At 45.2% G+C, this 18,751-nt stretch overlaps 1 protein-coding gene across 1 annotated transcript in view; it reads right to left on the bottom strand.

The window, feature by feature from the left end:
- PLXNA2 (plexin A2) overlaps positions 1-18,751 on the bottom strand; it is a 215,145-nt gene that overhangs the window by 50,055 nt on the left and 146,339 nt on the right. The window contains exons 9-12 of the mRNA XM_081298858.1: positions 17,092-17,206; positions 8,653-8,853; positions 6,855-6,951; positions 3,607-3,797 (exon numbers count right to left, since the gene is read on the bottom strand). Of these exons, the coding sequence (XP_081154984.1) occupies positions 3,607-3,797; positions 6,855-6,951; positions 8,653-8,853; positions 17,092-17,206 (604 nt within the window). The remainder of the gene's footprint in view (positions 1-3,606; positions 3,798-6,854; positions 6,952-8,652; positions 8,854-17,091; positions 17,207-18,751) is intronic.

Below are 18,751 nucleotides of genomic sequence, written 5' to 3'. Positions count from 1 at the left end.
ATTGGGGCTAGTGACAAGGAGCTATGTGTGAAATAGTATGAAGCTCATAGAATCTGATCATTGGCAGGTTTAAGAAAAAGATCTATGCCAGTGTGAGGGGATTAGCCAAGAGAGCTAAAGAAAAGAAAATGCATTGATTCCTCTTCAAGGTTACTTTTAACTAATGATTCATTTTTGCCAAAAATGCCATAGAAATGAGGCCTTGCCTTTATTGGGGGTATTCTATTGGGGGGCATATGAAATTGATTTTCTGCATCATGGGTGATGGGAACTTTGATCTCTTGCTCACCATGGGGTCTACCTGATTTCCTCATCATGAGGCTACTATTGTTCTGGTTGTAATTAATAAGCATCTTATGGGAGGATAGAGAGGATAGATTAAGACCATACATTCTCTTCGGACTTTCATCCACTAATTTTAGCATCCATTGCCCATTCTTGCCTGAAGCAATTATTACTGTGAACTTTGCAAATGATGACTTTTTTTTTTTTTTTTTTTTTTTGGTACCAGGGATTGAACCCAGAGTTGCTTAACTACTGAGCCACATCCCAGTCCTTTTTATTTTTTTATTTTGAGATAGGGTCTTTCTAAGTTGCTTAGGGCCCTCCCTGAGTTGCTGAGGCTGGCTTTGAATTTGTGATCTCCTGCCTCAGCCTCCCTAGCAGCTGGAAACATATGTGCACACCACCACACCCTGCTGCAAATGATGATTTTTTTATTTCCATATTTTTTCCATATTTATTAGTTGAGCTTAAAGAAGGGCACCCCTCTTACCATTTGTTTGTCAAATGTCAGTAAAGACCATGAATCCTTATTTTATTCTGTTGGTAAAGACCATGATTATCATTATTTCCCTGCTCAAATTGCTCCGAATTTGACCACTGGGATCCCCCCTTCAAGTTGGCTTTGAGGTCCTTTTAATATGTACCCTGTTTTTTTTCAGTACTTCTTGCCAAGAATAAAAGTAATAACTGAATTTAATCATGATGAAGCATCAATCATATCCAAATCAAAGGACATTCTACAAAATAACCGGCCTGGATTCTTCAAGGACATGAAGGACAAAGAAAGACTTCAGATCAAATGACTAAGGAGACATGACAATGGGATGTCACACAGGCTCCTGTATTAGATCCCAGCTTAAATTCTGGCCCAGAAAAGAGAGATTATTGGAACAATTGACAAAGTGTTAATAAAGCATGTATATGAAGTGGTCTTATTGAACTAATGTTAATTTTATGATTTTGATAATTGTACTATGGTTATGTAAGATGTTAACTTGAAAAATCTGGATGAAGGGAATATGGAAGTTCTTTGTACTATTTTTATATCTTTTTTATAAATTTAAAATTATTTCAAAAATAGAAAGTTAAAGTTAAACAAAATGACTTTTACAAGGAGAGGAGAGTCAGGTGGGGGGTAGGAGATACAGAACGAAGGAAAATATGACAGATAATAGTGAATAAATTGTTCCGGGCCTGGATTCTTCCTCCCAGAGTGATGGGCCCTGAGTGGCTTGGAACACAGCATGGATTTATCTCTTCCCAGAGATGCTTTTTCATTTCTCAATAGCCTCAACATGAAAATCACCAACAGGAGTCTTGGGGCCTCCGACTCCTGCTGATATGTTCACTGGGAAAAATCAATTACAGCCTAATTACCTCAGGGGGTTAATTAGCCTCCTGTAACTTGGGTGTCCACTGTGAACAGGAGCAGCCTGTCAGTCCTCGGTCAGTGAGCAGGGGTGGCTGAGCCAGAGGCTCCCCTAGGGAACAGCCAGCCTCAGGGCTGGGAAAGGGCCCCAGCCAGTCTGGGAGAGGAGCAGACAGACAACTGACCCCGGGCAGTCACCAGGGCTGGCAGAGGTGTGGTGCCACTAATTTAAGCTCCTCTACACCACAGGTGCTGACGGGGCTGAGATGACAACTGCAGCAGAAAGAAGAATTACAGACCCGTGCAAGTTCTCAGGCCAGCAGTTGCCGGAAATCACTGGAATCAGGGAGAAGGCACGGAGCCCCGAGCAGCTCAGGAAACTGACTCTCTGAGGGCAGAGACCAGGCACCACCAGCAGCCCCCGCAAACACTCTTCCAGTAGCATAAAGACACAGGGGCCAGTCAGCAGTCACGGTCACTGGCCACATCTGAGAGTAAAATGGGATCAAAGCAGCCCACTCTGTGAGGGGCAGTGTGTACATCACGTAACCCCTTCCTACTCAGATGGACAAGGCCCAAGATGTAGTATCTCCCTCAGTACAGCACCGCCATGTGGATGAGTTGCATCTGTGAGGTCTATATCAGCTAGGAAAGACTTGGATATTAGGGAAGTGGAAATACTTCCAGTTTTATTGTGTGTTTTTTTTTTTGGGGGGGGGGATTAATTTGTAGAGAATTTGTAAATGATTTTATAATTAAATCTGAATTCAAATATTGTCCTTGCCATTTTATTCACTGTGTGAACTTGAGCATGTCACTCAACTTCTCTGAGCCTCATTTTCTTCATCGGCACCACGGAGGTGAGAATACTTACCTTCCGATATTGTTGTAAGGGTTAAATAATTAAATGCTAAGCAACATTGCTCCCTGTTCAAAGCATCTCTATATTAACATCATCCATTTAAACCCATCCTTGCGGTTTGCTTTTGTTTGTTTTTTAAACTGATCTGAATCTTTGAAATGCTCACAGGGGTGCTCCAGAAGGTTTTCAATTTTTCGTCGTAGGTAAGAACCAGAGCAGGTTTTTTTTTGGACAACAGGCTGGATGAGGCAGGAAAAGGACAGGGCATCAGCTCGGGGAAGATGGAGTCAAGTAGCAGCCCCTCCCTTGCTTTTTTAAACCTGCAGACCACAGTGGTACCTGCCCAGGTCTTTGTTCCTAGTCACCATAAGGGAATGTGCAATTAGTTTCAAAGCACAAGTGACAGTCGTTGAATAGTGAGCTGTGAAGAGTGATGGGCACACAATGCAACTAAAGTTAAGCACAACTCTTCCTCTCCCAGGCCATTCAAAACCCGAGCAGCTGCGTTTTCACTCCCATCATCTATTCATCTTCCTTTGCAATTTGCTATTTTGGAAACATCATTCCCCCCTCCCCCCATATAATTAATTACCTATTTCTTCCCATTAAAATCACAAACAAATGGGGACAGACACTAAACCCTGGGAAATGGCGCAGTGAATAATGTAGTGCTTTTCTTTTTTTTCTCCCATGTCCAACTTTGCAACTCTGAGCTAATGGTAACTACTGAAATCAACGTTTCTGCTGAGATGAGCTAAACCTGCTTTGTGAAATATTCACCCACCATGGAACCAATTTCTTGGCTGTACCTGGGTCAGCCAGCCTGGCCGGGGCTACTGGGCTGGCTCTGTGTCCCTTGTGGTATGCAGGTGCACACAGATTTGCATATACACGCATACATAGGCACAAGGACACGCTCCATACTCTTGTCATTTATGTCTGGACATGGACCATCCAGACACTTGAGAGGCTGTCTATGTCCCCAAATTAAATAAACTCAAATCTGACAATTTATCTAAAAAGGCTCAATTTGTACCTTTCCCCCACAATCCTGGTTGTCTCCTCCTGCTCTGAAAACTTAGGGACTTACCTCGGTGATTTGGGGGTTGGAGCACTTAACGTTGTGGCTGGACCAGTCCAGCCAGGGACTGGAGGGGCTGGTACAGTGCTGGTGGAGGGTGCATCTGCGCTCGCCGCTGCACCAGCCACACTCGAACTTGCGGTCAGCCTTGAGGCAGAGCCCACAGCTCTCCCGCTGGGCTGCACACTTGTAGAGGTGCACTGTAAAGAGAGGGGGGCTGTCAAGATGGGATGCCAGAGGCAGCTCACCGTGTACCCTCTTCTTGCAAGCACGACAGACACCATCCCTAACCGTGGATAACACCCCATCATCATTGCAAGAATAATGAATGGGAAATTAATAATAAATTGAACCTCTTAGTAGTCATTTAAAGGCACTACAGAAAATAATATTATTTCAGAGTTTCTGGCTCAAGATTGAATCAGATCAGGGCTTTAATTGTGGCTTCCTGACTTCCGAGCAATGTGACAAAGTATTTAACCTCCCTGAACCTCATTTATCTATCTCTAACACAGAGATAATCATTGTTTTTTGGGAGGTTTGAATGAGATGTTGTATAGTAAGCGCTTAGCGCAGTGCCTGTGACATAGCTGATGTTCTATACATGCTTATTATCTTTTCTTTGAGCTCAAACTGTATTCTTTTGCTGCTGTCTTTCCTACTCACAGATGGCCCCTATTTCGAGAGGTAAGGGCTTATTTCCTCATTGCAGGTTAAAATGAAGCTCAAAGAGCAACGTAATGACTATTACAGCTTACTAAGCTTAGTGCCCCAAACGGGAGTCCTGGGGCTCCAGTTGGCTCTGCTGCTAGTTGGACATCCAGAGGAATCTCACCTTGTATGCTGGAGATTGTGTGGATCTGGAACAGGAGTCAGCCTGAGCTTAAAGAAAGGCTGGGTAGCTGGGGAGGTATTGCTGGTAAGGAAAGTGGGTGACAGAGTCCTGTTGTCAGCCCCTGTGGATGGACAGCACGTCCCAGAGAGGACAAACTGGCTCCTTAACAGGTCACATGTGCAATCTACAAGCCCATTTTCTTTGCTTTTTGTCTCCTACTGACCAGCCAGTTAGTGAAAATGTGCTGTGTGAGTCTGGGGCTTAGTTTTTTTCCTGCTAGGGTTTTGAACTCAGAGTCCCAAAAGAATTCTATAAAACCAGAGCAAAGCTGACCCTCTGTATTCACCAGTTCTGTATTTGTGGATTCAACCAACCATGGATTGAAAATATTTTAAAAAATGCATCTGCACTGAACATGTACAGACTTTTTATCTGATTGTTATTCCTTAAACATAGTGTATAACAACTATGAATAGCACATTTACATTGTATGAGGTATTAGAAGTAAGCTAGATATTGCTGAAAGCATATAGGGACATGCACAAATTATGCGCAAACACTGTGCCATTTTATAGAAGAGACCTGAGAGGCCCCAGACTTTGATCTCAGCAGGGGGTCCTGAAACCAATCCAATGTGGAGATTGAAGGATGACTATACTCAGTCATTTTTCAACCCTTCTGGTCAAGTAGACATTAGCTTTTAGGATGGGCACTATGCCTCTGCTGGAGGTCAGGTACATGCCCTGGGAGAGAGGTACTTTTTATTCTTTCCTAGGTTCTCCCCCCATTCCTCTGGTCTGCCCAGCATTCCCTGGTCGGGGCTCAAGGACTATGTAAACATCCTTATGTCTATGGCTCCTTAAGGTAGAGGGCAGGAAATGGGAGTCTTAAAATAAACAAGTACACACTGAGCATTTATAAATATGGACCACATGCTCTCCAGCCATGAACTTATTGGATCCTCATGATGACCCTATGTCATGGGCATCCCTTTCTCCATGGCGCAGGCAAGGACACTGGGGTGTAGAAAGGAGCTGTAATTAGCCCAAGTTCACACTGCTGCAAGTTCAAGTGCCAGCAGTTGAATCTTGGTTTGTTGGATTCTAGAACCTTAGTCCTTAGACACTGTGGCCTTATCCCCCCAACACCTGGGTGTACAGTCACCCTGACACCCAGGGTTCCAGGTACAAAGGCAATCTCTGGGATCTAGGCCTAGCTCCTCAGTAAAGAAAGAGTCTCCTATCTCTTAGTGGTGAGAAAATTTTGGCCTGGGAATGAGGAAAAATAGTATAAAAAAATCTCCCAAAATCAAGTTGCTCTCTCGCAGTCCAAGGAGCATTTATTTTAAAGGCAGCAAAGAGGCAAATCCCCAGATGTTGAAATACTTATAGACCACACTCTACTGTGTCCTCAGGCTCCTTCCCAGGGGGTGACTCTCAGATGAAAACAGAGCCTATGACAGCTTCATCTGCTTGAACTGAAGTAAGATACATTTCTCGTGGTGGGGAAAGGGGTTCAAATCCCACAGAGAGCTGAGCAGCCAGTCTTCACTGTGATGTGGGTAGCTTGTGCGTGAGTTCTGAAATTAAACTGGCTTGGTACAGATCCTGGCTCTTGCTATCTAATTTGGCCCTTTTCTTAACCTGTTTGGATCTCACTTTCCTCATCTACAAAATGGGAACAAAAATAGTACATGCCTTTTGGAGTTGTGATGATTAAGAGAAATAATGACAAACAAATCACTTAATAATGATTTTTCCACTGAATGCTCAGCAAACTGGAGAGACTTTTACCATCCTTAACAACGCAGCTAGAATTTGGTATCTGTCACATTAAAGGAGGGGCCACTCTTGGCCCATGGAAAAAGCTCAACATATGTTTGTAGGTTGGTAAATGAAGGTGGCCCTCATGTGGTACCCCCTCCTGCTCCAGTCCAGTCCCCTTCCTGAGCTTCTTTGGTCCAGATGTGGGCCTGACTACACATGCTGGTCCCTCCCACCTGCCTCAGGACCAGTGCAGCCTTAAAAACCTTCTTTGTGCAGTGACCATGACCAGGGCCAAGGACAGAGAAACGAGAGCTGAGTGGAAACAATATCTCCATTTCCAGGGAAACTGGCGGGACATTCCTGCCTGCTGTTCTCCTAGGTCAGGTTCCACAGACACTTCAAAGCCACCGGGAGCCAAAGAATAGCGTGGATGAGTTGGCAGCCGCCCGACGAATGCTCTGGTTGTAATAAAACAGGGCTCCCAACAGGACTCCTTTGATGGCTCCAAATGTTGCTTTAGGATCCTCTGAAGAGTTCCGCTGACAGAGGGAGTGTATTATTCAAGGCACAGCAGCCTGCTGGCTCTGATTCCTCCAGCCCCAGTCTTTCCCGGGGTCGTGAAAAGATCAAACCTCTACCCGGAAGTAGCTGCTTACCTTTCAAGTCCTGAGGGTTGTCAATGATGAAATTGCCATTCCACACGACAGCGAAGTCCACGGCCAGGTTGCTGATGTCCATCCCATCATACTGGTACTGGGGGGAGGGGGCAGAGGCACATGGCTCAAGATGCTGTCTGTCATGAGGAGCCAGAGGCTCAGAGCTACCCTTCATCTTGCTCTAAGGAGCCCTAAAATGCCCTTTACCTGACTCCCCAATCATGAATGCTTCCAGGATCCCACCCCAAACTCCCAGCTGGGCATTCGGTGCCTTGCATAAGCTGATCCAAATGGATTTCTCCAATTTTCTTTTCTACTGCTTTCCTGCAGAAATCTTAAGATCCACCTGTCTCCAAACACACCTGCCTAGCCCCCTCTCTGTGTCTTGGTTGAGTTTCTATCTCATAAGAAATGCCATCCTTTCCCCACAATCTCCATCCTTTAAACTCACCCTCATCATTCTCCCAGCCCAGCTCTGGTCCACCTTCCCCCAGCAACTTCTCCAATATCCCTTCCACCCCTCCCCAATCTCCCTGTCCCCTGGCATTGCTGCTCTCCTCCAGGAACTGCTACGCATCTTTTCACGCACAAGTCTAGTCTTTCTAGAAAGTCCGTGAATTCTTGGAGGTAAAGCCATCCCCTGTCACTACCCCCCAGAGAGGCGGAGCTTGGAATAGGGCTTGTGGTGACACTTGTGGACCAGCTGGCTGGCCAGGCCCTGTGCTCGTCCTCTCTTTCTATACATGAGCCTTACTTTGGTATATGGTCCACTAAGGAGAAGTGTCCAGAGCTTTCTGGATAGAGATCTCCTCTGCTCCCCCATGAAAGGTATCCAGCTATGGCTAACAGTCCACTTTCTCTCCTGCTAATCATACAAGTGACTTTGAGACTCTTCGCACGCTTCAGAAACAGCCCCTCTGGGTGGCCCAGCTCCCACCGCCACCTCTGAAGGAAACCTTTTGGCATCTCCTCTTGGGCTGCCCAGTCCTAGCCACTTAGCTCTGGAGGGCACGTCCCTGTCGGCCCTCTTGCCCCCAGCCCTTCCCGCTGCCTTCCTCCTTTGTTGAGTTCCATTTCTTTCTCATCCCACCTTCCCCTTGCGCTTGGCCGCCTTCCACCGATTACAAATTCTATCAAGCGCTTGTGACCCCGGAATCTGACAGCTCCCTGATAAGAGGCCCAGATTCTCTTTATCTCTCCCAGGCGAATTAGCTTCCTTCAACACCTTTGTCACGTCCCCATCTCCGAGCTGACCCCCCACAGTCAGACACAGGGAGTTGGCAGATAAAAAGATCTTCTCTGGGCTAGAATTATAATTAAACACCTCGGTGCTTTCTGTCCGCCATCCTGGACTGGTTTAACCCTTGCGGATCTTGAAACGCGCTGCTTCCCCCTTCCTCTCCCCTCCCAACTCACTTCCTCTCCCCTCTTTTCTATTACCTTTGGGGTGATGCCCTCTGGTTTTGCATGTGGGCAAGGTGTGGGGGACAGGGTGGGGTGGAGCTGCTTCACGCTGCTTGGAGTTTCCACACAGGCAAAGGCAGGCTCTTTAAACTTCAGAAAGGGTACTGAGATCCCCCGCTTCTGCCATTAGGATAGTTCATTTCCTCTGACACCATTCATTTGATCTGCCCTGGCTGAGGGTCCAGGGTCCCTGCACATTCTTCTGTCCCTGGGGACATAGGGTCAGCTTGGGACCCTGGATGGTTCTAGAAGTTGGGAGCACCAGTCTGAGGGCTTGGCGCAGGTGGGAAAGAAAGTCCTGCTCCAGGCAGGGCCCCAGCTCGAGTCCTCTTACCGAACTATTCTGACACTGGACACTGGAGCTGTTGAATCGCAGGGCAGGGACCCGGTGGATGGCCCCCTGGATGTTGAGAACACATTCATAGCCTCGCTGGCCCGACTGAGGCTGGGGCAAGTTTCGAGCCTTAAGGGTGATCGGTTTCACCTCTCCGACCGGAATCAGAATTTCCTCCGTGGGCACCAGCTGGGGACAGTCCTGAAAGAGCAAGAAAAGGGGGTTCCATTTGTCCTCAGCTCATGCTTTCTTACTCACCTAAGGAAAGACAAGGTCAGAACCAGGAGGCTGAGAACCTGGTGAATCCAGGTGGGCTCCCCACGAGAAGGACATTACCTCACTTAAGGGGTGTGTGAGTCAGCAGGGAAAATGAGATCTCTCCTAGCTCCTGGGCTTTGATATTGTCATCACCATCCCACAAACTGTCCTGGGTCTGATGTGTGTGTTACAATTCAGGAATTAATTTGCAAGCACCAGTACGGCAAGCTGTGGATTTTATCTCCAGAGAAGCCGGATGAAAGAGCCTCTACGTGTCCCTGTCCCCAACTCCGGCACCCCACCTCTGGTTTCATCTGGTTCCCCAGCTCTGGCTCCTCTGCCCCTCACATGGTCAATGCCCGGGGCATACTGTTATCAGCAGCTTCAGCTTCTCAGCTCCAGCTGAGCTGGGCTTTCCAGGAGGTGGATCAGGCTCTCCCAGCAATGCTCTAAATACTTGCTCTGGCTTTTTATCTTATTTCATTACCAAGCCCTGCATGAATGCCATGTTCCTTTAGAAAACAAAACCCAGACAAGAAAGTCATGGTAGGGAGGGGCTGTGGGAAGGACCATGAGAGAGAAGGTGAGAAAGAGATTGATTTTCTTCAGTTCTAAGTCTGGATGCTGCTTTGCTCTCTCAGAGGTCAAATGTCATCGCCTAACAGCTCTGATCTCCTCCTTCCCCCCACTCCAGGAAAGATCTGAGCCCAGTAGCCCCTGGCAATGAGGATGTAGAAACCTTCTCCATGAAGAATCATTTCCTATCTCCAGGGTTCAACCGGAGGAATTCTTGCAGGAGGCTCTACTTCCCTTGGATGTTTGTACCTGGGGAGAGCTTTTGAGAATGTTATGGGGGGGTCCCAATACTATGAGCCCTGCAGAGGAGGTGCTACTGGTACTAAATGACCCAGAATCAAGATTGTTAGATTTCCTGCAAGGTGTGGACAGTCTGCAATAGTAAGAGAGATAAGAGATTGTCCCTTTTGGGATGACAGAGGTGATCCCCAATAAGAAGCCTTATATAACTCAGGTAACGTTAAGCAATGGCACAGCCTCGCTGGTCAGTCTGTTACTTATGGGGCAGATTTAGGCTGTCACTTCTTTTCTGTAGATCCCAGTCATCCCAGTTGCAGGCGTGACATGCCTGTTGGCCTCTTAACCCCACAATCTTGCATGCCATATTCTGACCATACAAAATGAACAGCTAGTTCTGATGTGCCATCTCCCTTACTGGATTTTTTTTCTCCTGGACTTTTTTGAACATGCTTTTCTCTCTCCCAAACTCTAACACTCACTTACTGGGCTGTGAATTTCTTGAGGATTCGGTGGTGGTATATTCAAGCCCACATACCCATTCTTCATTTCAGTGCCTGAAGTGTAATGGACACTGGTCATTGTTTGTGGGTGTGTGAATATAAAGAAGAAAATAAAGCAACGGATAAAAAGATCTTGAAGTTTCTTTATAGTTCCAACTTTTCAGATTTGTTGGAGATGAGGGTAAAACTCTTCTTTCTAGACATTAAGACACTTGAAGAGAAGTTTGATTCCCAAGAACTGGGGTTGGAAACTGCCCTGGTTTCTGGAGTCTTCGATGATCTAACCAGCATGTCTGAGTCTACTAAGGAATCTCGAGGAACCATGAAGAACTGGATCCAGGGGAAATTTCCCATGGGAATCTGCCTAGGAGGGCTTGGATGGACCTCCAGGATCATTGGTGCCATCCCTTGCCTGTCAGCCAACCACACGTGAGGACTCCAGGCAGGCAGAGTCTCCACGAGGGACAGGATCACACAGCAGTGCCAGAACAGATGGGCCCGTTCAGGAGCCAGTCACTCAGGCTGCCAACTCATAAACTTGCTCTTTACTGCACTTTTACTTTCATTCCCTGCGGGCACTCTTGACAGAGTCTTTCATATATTTATAGCCAAGGGAAAAAAAAAAAAGAATACCGCTTTAGGGAAGCCCAGGCATCTCATGGAAAAGGAGATGCCTTGTCCTGTTAGTGGCTAAAAATCAACATCAAATTTAATAAATTAGACTCTTAATTTAGGATAGAAATAAAGCAGAGGTATAATGCTGTGTGTGTGTGTGTGTGTGTGTGTGTGTGTGTGTGTGTGGAGAGAGAGAGAGAGAGAGAGAGAGAGAGAGAGAGAGAGAGAGAATAGATTTTCAGATTCTGAACCTGTTGGTATACTGTAAAAGATGAGCAGTTATTTCTCATCTCTAATGAGCTCAGAGAACAAATTCAAATTTCAGTAGCAGGGTCCTAAAGATGTACTTTTGGAGCTGTGATGTCTCCAGTAAGTAAACAATATTGTAGAATCTTTTTAACTCTGATCTCTCTCTCTCTCTCTCTCTCTCTCTCTCTCTCTCTCTCTCTCTCTCTTTCTCTCTCTCTCTCACACACACACAAGAAAAAACAAAACAAATAAAAAACCCACAATGGGCCCTAGAGTCCATGGATTCTGCCAATTGAGGATCAAAAATATTTGAAAAGAAATCACATCTGTACTAAATATTTAGTACAGACCTTTTTCTTGTCATCGTTCCCTAAACAATACAGTATAACTACTATTCACACAGACTTGCATTGTATTGGTTATTATAAAGAACGTAGAGATGATTTAAAGTATTTGAGAGGATGTTCATAGGTTACATTCAAGTACCATGTAAAGGACTTAAGCCTTTGGCATTTTTGTATTGATAAAGGTCCTGGATGATTGTGTGTGTCTGTCTGTCTCTCTCTCTTTCTCTCTCTCTCTCTCTCTCTCTCTCACACACACACACACACACACACACACACACACACACACCCCTTTTTGCCTGGGCTAAGTCCAGCTGGAGAAGCATGAGTAGAATTTATGAGTACTATTCTGAGTCTTTTAAAAAGAAATTCTAGAATTTTAGACACCCTCCCACAACCTGTGGCTTTAGGCCTTTTGCAACTAGACTTAGGAATAATGATTAGGGTCTTTCCAAATGTCCAAATCTGCTACAGGATTGCCCCCCCCCATAGGAACAAAAAGCCATAGGCTTTGTTTATTTGACTCTTGCTCTTAGGTTAAATGGAATAGGATGATTCTATCCCTTCTCTAGAGCAAAGGAAAGAAGTGATTGGAGTCCCAAGTACACTCTCTGCATCTTGGACAACAGATGAGATTCAGACCTTCTGGGTTGTGGATGGTTCTGGGGAGACTCAGTGAACAGACAGTGTGACTTGGGTGGCAATGGCAGTACTGAGGCTGCAGGCAGGTGCAGGAGGGCCTGCACCTTGGAAACTTGCCAAGTTGCTGGAACTTCAATACATCTGGGGTTTGAGGAAAATGATGGATATAATAAAGCCACTTCCAAACCATTTGCTTCTGTGTGTGTGTGTGCGCACACACACCTCTCTCTCTCTCTCTCTCTCTCTCTCTCTCTCTCTCTCTCTCTCACACACACACACACACATACACACACACACACACACACACACACACACACAGACACACAGAGTTTTTATCTTAAGGTCAATAAGGACAAAAAGGCAAATAGGGCTGGGGATGTGGCTCAAGCAGTAGCGCGCTCGCCTGGTGTGCGTGCGGCCCGGGTTCGATCCTCAGCACCACATACCAACAAAGATGTTGTGTCCGCCGAGAACTAAAAAATAAATATTTAAAAAGGCAAATAATCATAAATGCTTTTTCTGCAGAATTTTAAGACTGTTATGAATATTCTTAAAATACTTATTGCTCCTGCCAATCCTCACAGTCTTCTGAGTGACATCTTCAGGTCATCCTATTCCTCTCTGTCTGCAGGCCAGCTGAAGCCAGAGTCACCTCCTCAAGACAGTTGGCTTAGTTTAAGTCAAAATGAACGGATGTCCTGTTTGGGACTATCCTAGAGCTGGGCAGCAGGGGGTTGGGGACAGGGAAGAGGAAATACAACTGTAGGGAGGGCAGGAGGGCCAGGGCCTGGCATAGAGCCCTGGGAGTCTTGGGGCCCTGTTGCCTCTTCTGTCTGGTTGTGCTCTACCAGGTTCCCCTGCTGGGGACCCGTTAGCCTTTCGAAACAACTTCTCCCATGTGGAAATGGCATTATCTTCACCCACTGGACTTCAAAGAGAGAGAGAGCAGCCGGCATCCTGGGAAGCTAATCGGATTTATTTGGTTCTATCTTTCCCCTGGGACGGGGCGTAAAGAAGATATTTATGTATCTACATCTCACTAGGCCTGGTTTAGCCATGGAGGAAGATGAGCTTTCAAAGCTGAAAGCCATACATACTCCTGTGCACTCCCGCTTGCTAACACCCTGTCATAGTCTGATCCGGCCTAGGGAGGTAGAGATTTGGGAGCCCCATCAGAAATCTGCTGGTCTCTGAGTGCTAGTAAAGTCTGGTTTGTTACCTTAAAAGGGCTCAAGGGATGGTTCAATTGAAATTCAGTTTCCTCAAATCTAAAATGGTGCCAATAATACCTGACAATCCTAGATTACATGAAAGAGGGATATGAAAGTATGGGGTAAGTGGTAATGAGCTGGATGAACACTCATTGTTAAATATTATTACTGCAAATCTCTCTCTCTCTCTCTCTCTCTCTCTCTCTCTCTGTGTGTGTGTATGTATGTGTGTATATATATGCAGAATCTGAGGACATCAACTTATTCAAGGCCAGCATGGAACATTGACCCTGAATCCTTATGTCTGCATTTATTTGATGATAATAGGAAAATTATTGTACTTATCTAAGTTTCAGTTTATCTGTAATAGAATCTCCACCATACAGTAGTCAAGATTAAATAAGATTTATATATGTATATATATGTGTGTGTGTGTGTGTGTGTGTGTGTGTGTGTGTATCTATCTATATATAGTGATGCATATATAATAAGCACTCAATAGATGTCAACTTCTAAAACTTTCCTTTTTGAACTGTAGACTCTATAGCACAGCTGTTCTTCATCATCAGGCTTAAGCATGGAGTTGGCCCAGCAGTCCTCTGGAAAGATGTGGGCAAACCCACCTCATATGCCGGCTGTCCTTTTATCTGAAAGTGGCATGGCCAACCCATCTTCATGGGAAATTTCTCCATCTGTAGAGATGGATTTGTGCAGGTCCAGCCATACTCTCTGAACCCTCATGACCAACAGCAAGGGCCAGATTGAAGTCACACCTGCAAGGGTAGCTGTGGCCATGGAGACCAACACACTCAAGCCTGATTTTCTGTAGAAAACAAACTGTGCTGCTTTTTTGGATGCCTGAGTTCTCTGTAGCCTTGGGCAAAAATCACTAAATTTTTGGCATCTTGGTTACTACAGATGTCAAATATGAATTATGTGAATCTGCAGGGTTGTTTCAGAATCAACTGAAACACCGTATGTCAGGGGTTCTCAATCTTTAGCCTCATCTGGGATGGGGTCCAAGAATTTGAATTTCTAACACATTTGTGGGTGATATTGACGGAGCACACCCTGGTTGGCACACATTGAGAACTTCGGCCACATGTGCAAAAACTATAAATGTGAGATGCATTAAAGTTGCTATATTACTCAATGAAGCCAATCAGTTATATATTATCTCTAGGAAGTCGACAGACATAAAATTTTGATTCAAAGTTTAGGTCAGGGGCTTACTAGAAGTATAAAAGAGATATTCTAGGAACCCCAAAAAGACACCTATGAGATTTCCAGTCTCAAAACAACATAAAGACACAGATGGCACTCCTCATAGAGCCAGGAAAACCTTACCCAAGCTGGCCATGGGTGTTTTTGCTGTTCTTCAAATTTTCAGGAATAGGGGTCCCCTAAAATGGAACTTTGGTTCGAATAGAGCAGGGCCTCAGAGCTATTTTCTGGGCAGGGAGGTGTGATAGGTTGTGGCTGAGAGCTAAAGTAGTATTTTCAGAAGCCAAGGAAGTGACCCTGCAACCTTGCAGGCTAGCTGCACCCTATTTGGGAGCTGGATAGAGTCTGGGTTTCCATCACAGCCCTCCAGAGAGTTACTCCCTGGGCCTGCCTGGGGCCACAAACCTGAGGATAAGAGAGCAGGCGACCACCCAGCCCTGCTCAGGCAGATGGGGGGGGGGAGAGGCAAGGGTATGGCTCTTCTTGAGGCTGAAAGGAGATAGGAAGTCTCTGGATTGGGCCTCAGGGTTCTTTTAGTATTAACTTAATACCGAGTTGTAGAGAGGCAACAGCTTTTTTCCAACCCGCTCTCTGGAATGTCCAGGCCTCTCATCTGTGGCTGACAGGGAGCTGTGTTTCAGTGGCTTCTACACAGTGTGAAGGAGGCCCGGCCTGCTTCCAATTAGCCTTCTGGGGCTCAGCCCTCATCCAGGCTGAGTTTATTTGTCTTGCTCCATGTGACACCCTGCCTGCCCTCACTCCAGCTGCAGGTCGAGATCAGGCTTGGCTTTGGGTTTCTTTCTGCCTGAGGGGGTGGCCCCAGTAGAAAGTGGGGCAGCTGCTCCTTCTTGTCTAAATCTATCCTTCACCCTCTTTCTGGGTTCTGAGTTCCTCCTCCTCCTATTTAATTAAGTAACTTAGAAGTTTTGAGTGGCCAAAGTGAAGGCCAGTTTCTAAGACCAATGATCTCCCATCTTCTACTGCCCAACCTGCACCTCTAATCAGGCCCTCTGCAACTTGTTTTCTTCAGTTATTCTTCTATGGGCTCCCTAGCTGCACCCACCACCCCATACCTTCAGCTCTCAGGCCCTTTTCTCTGAGTAAGAAGGCTGGTTCAGACCTCTGCAAAGTTCCAGGGCTGTGATTAATTTCCAGTGTTCACTAAGACCAGTGTAGTGATTTCAGGCCAGCTGCATCCCAGCATACCAACTGGCAAGGGAAATCCTTTTTGGATCATTCCCAGGGTAACTACGTGCCTGATTCTATCCTTTTGAGGCAACTGTGGACGGGTCTGCCTTCAATGTTCCCATTAGGGACCATCTATGTCTCTCCCTTTTAAGATAGACAAATTCCATTTTTTTCCTGACTGAATATAACACATGTTGTTTCAGAAACTAAAAAGAGCTCAAGGCCATGGGTGTGTGTTTCAGAAACCTTTCAAGGTCTACTTTCTTATGTATACTCATGAAAGCTACCGGCACAGCTGTTGAGATGAGGAGATACAAGAGACCCCATTTCTGGAAGTCTTAGACAAGCAGACCCAATGTTCATCAATGGGACTTGGGTACAGAAGTGACTAGTTTATCCATGTGTTCCACACATTCATTCTACTCATATTCACTTAAGAAGATACTAAGGATATAAAGATAAGCTGTGATCCTTGCCTTTAAGGAGACTGTAGTCTACTGGAGAAAAATATCTGTGCAGAAAGGTTCAGTAATATATGAAAATGTACACTGTCACCTATAAATAGTTGCGGAATTCTAAATGGTAGAACAAGAGAGAAACTTGTGTATATGCACTTGGGCATATATATGAATACATAAGGTCTCTATAGTTCTTCAAACTCAACTGGTCACCCATGGCTAAAAGTACCAGAAAGGGAAATTGACCCAGTAGCCTTCATCATCCTGAGGTATGCTGGGGACATATAAGAAAGAGTCAACATCAATGAGTAATCATGAAATGGAATATTCACTGGAAGATAAGCAGTGTGATATTTCACTGTGTTGATAAGAGAGATGGATCAGCCTTTAGAGATGGAGCTTCAGCTACATAATGAGATTGGACTTTTAGCAATGCCTGGTTCTTTCACCAGTTGAATTTTCTTCTCTTTCCATAAGGCCACCCACCCAGACACACATCAAAGAATCATTGAATTTGAGAGTTGGAAGAGAAGTTGGCATGAAAGAATGGTTGAGAGTGAATGTTCTATTGAACTCAGTTATGTCTACAGCCAAGCAAATGGCCAGACTCAAAGAATACATGCCATTCACTACCCTCTTCCAGATCACAGAGTCTGTTGGGTTGGATATGTTTCCTCTCAGCTTCTAGACTCAACCCCTGAATGCAGAGTTTGAGGAGTCCACTTGTTATGGCCTTTGCCTCTGGGGTCATTTGCTGACAGTTTCTCGAGCTTTATAACAACACGGCTTTTAAGCATGTAGAAGGACCACATCTAATCAAAGGACCAAATTGGGCCAGCACAAGAGATGATCAAGCCATTGGATTGACCATCTGAAAAGGAAGGGGCTATTCAGATTCTTTGGCACATCGCCATGCCAGGGTGAGCCTTTTTACCTCTGAAATGTTGATCCGTCCCTCTTGGAAGGAGCAGGTCGTGGGGTCATGAGTGCAGAGGTTGCGGTACTTGCACCAATGGCAGCGGAAGGCGCTGTTGACACAGGACAGGCACCTGCAAGGATGGAGACAAGAAGAGGACAAGCCAAGGAGCCACAGGTCATGATAGAAGTCTGTTATCTTATATTTAAATTCTAGTTTTACTCTCAGGAGGGCAGATAACTGGAGCGTCCTCTAGTACCGAGAACTATGGATTCTTGAGCCAGGATGTTCATGAGACCAGAAAGAAACCAGGACTGGAGTAGAAATAATGCACTTAGAATGCAGCAGTGGGCTGTACCTTCCCCGTAGCGCATGTGAGAGCTACAAATATTTATAGGTGACAGTGTACATTTTCATATATTGCTAAACCTGGGGATGTGGTTCAGTGGGTAAGTTCCCCTCGGTTCAATCTCTGGTACACCCCCCCAAAAAGAGTAAATGTTACCAAACTAGTTTTTCTTTCTTTTTTTTTTTTGTCCCATGATTGCTGGTAGTTAAACCTTTACCAAGATACCATTGTTTGTAAGACTGAGTAAAAAGAGCATGGAGGTAGAAATTGGACAGGTCTGATTATAGTTTTGCTTCTGCTGTTGCCACTGGGGTCACCCTAAGTAAGTCACTTAACTTTCTGAATTGGAGTTTCTTTATCTATCTGTAACAAAACATTCCCATCTACTCCACAGGGCTGTTTGGTAATCAAATAAGATAATGTACAGAAAATGGTTTTGAAAAGTACAATGCTAAATATGTTATTTTCAAGTGCTTAAATCACCTGTTATTTCAACCTCTTAAATAACATTTGAGAATCAACAATTGGTTCATAGCACCTCTGTTACAGGGCTCGGGGGAGTTAACAGGATTAAATGGTAAATTTGTCTCATACTCCTAATAATCCAGGGAGGAAGCATCAGAATAGGTGCATGACACACACCTTTCTTGCCAGAGAGCATTTATTTCCCCCTGGTTTCATCTGGAGGCTGTGTATATTACTTTGTCTCTGTTTGTGTGATCAGACCATTATAATAGAAATGCGTTTTCTAGAGGGGGATGGTCTTCCAAGCTCTCCTACTCTAGTTTTTCATAACTAGACTAATCTGGCTTGGACAGGACCAAGTCTGCAATCTGGCGCCACCTGGTGGGAGTCTGGGTACAACTGGGTGATTGGGCATCGATTGAGAGGTCGTGGGTTAATAGGCTCCAGTATGTTAGGGGCATTCGCTTATCTAACTTCATCTTCCCCGTGCTGATTATTTTTATTCTTTTATGTTTATGTCCAAAGTTATTTAGTTTCTGAGCTTAGGCCAATGCTATTTTGTGTACTCCCTGATTGATTGGTTTTTGATAATATCTTGCGATTCAGCAAGTAAATAATGAAAACAGACCAAGGACCAAAGGATGATGGTATCCATTTGGACTGTAGACCTGGATCTTTCACTGGCTAATAGTGTGACCATCATTGTATTCTCTGTGGGCCTCAGTTTACCATATTAAAAGGAAAGAAGTAAATTTGATTCTGTGACTTTGACCTGTGAATGCCAGAGGTAGAGTGGGGCAAGATAGATAATATTTGGCAATAAAATCTTTGCTGTCAAGAAGATCTGTTTTTTTTTTCCCCTGC

This window comes from Spermophilus citellus (genome assembly GCF_964194105.1).
Source record: "Spermophilus citellus genome assembly, chromosome: 6".
NCBI classification, from domain to species: Eukaryota; Metazoa; Chordata; class Mammalia; order Rodentia; family Sciuridae; genus Spermophilus; species Spermophilus citellus.
This window is presented reverse-complemented; position numbering and strand designations above follow the sequence as displayed.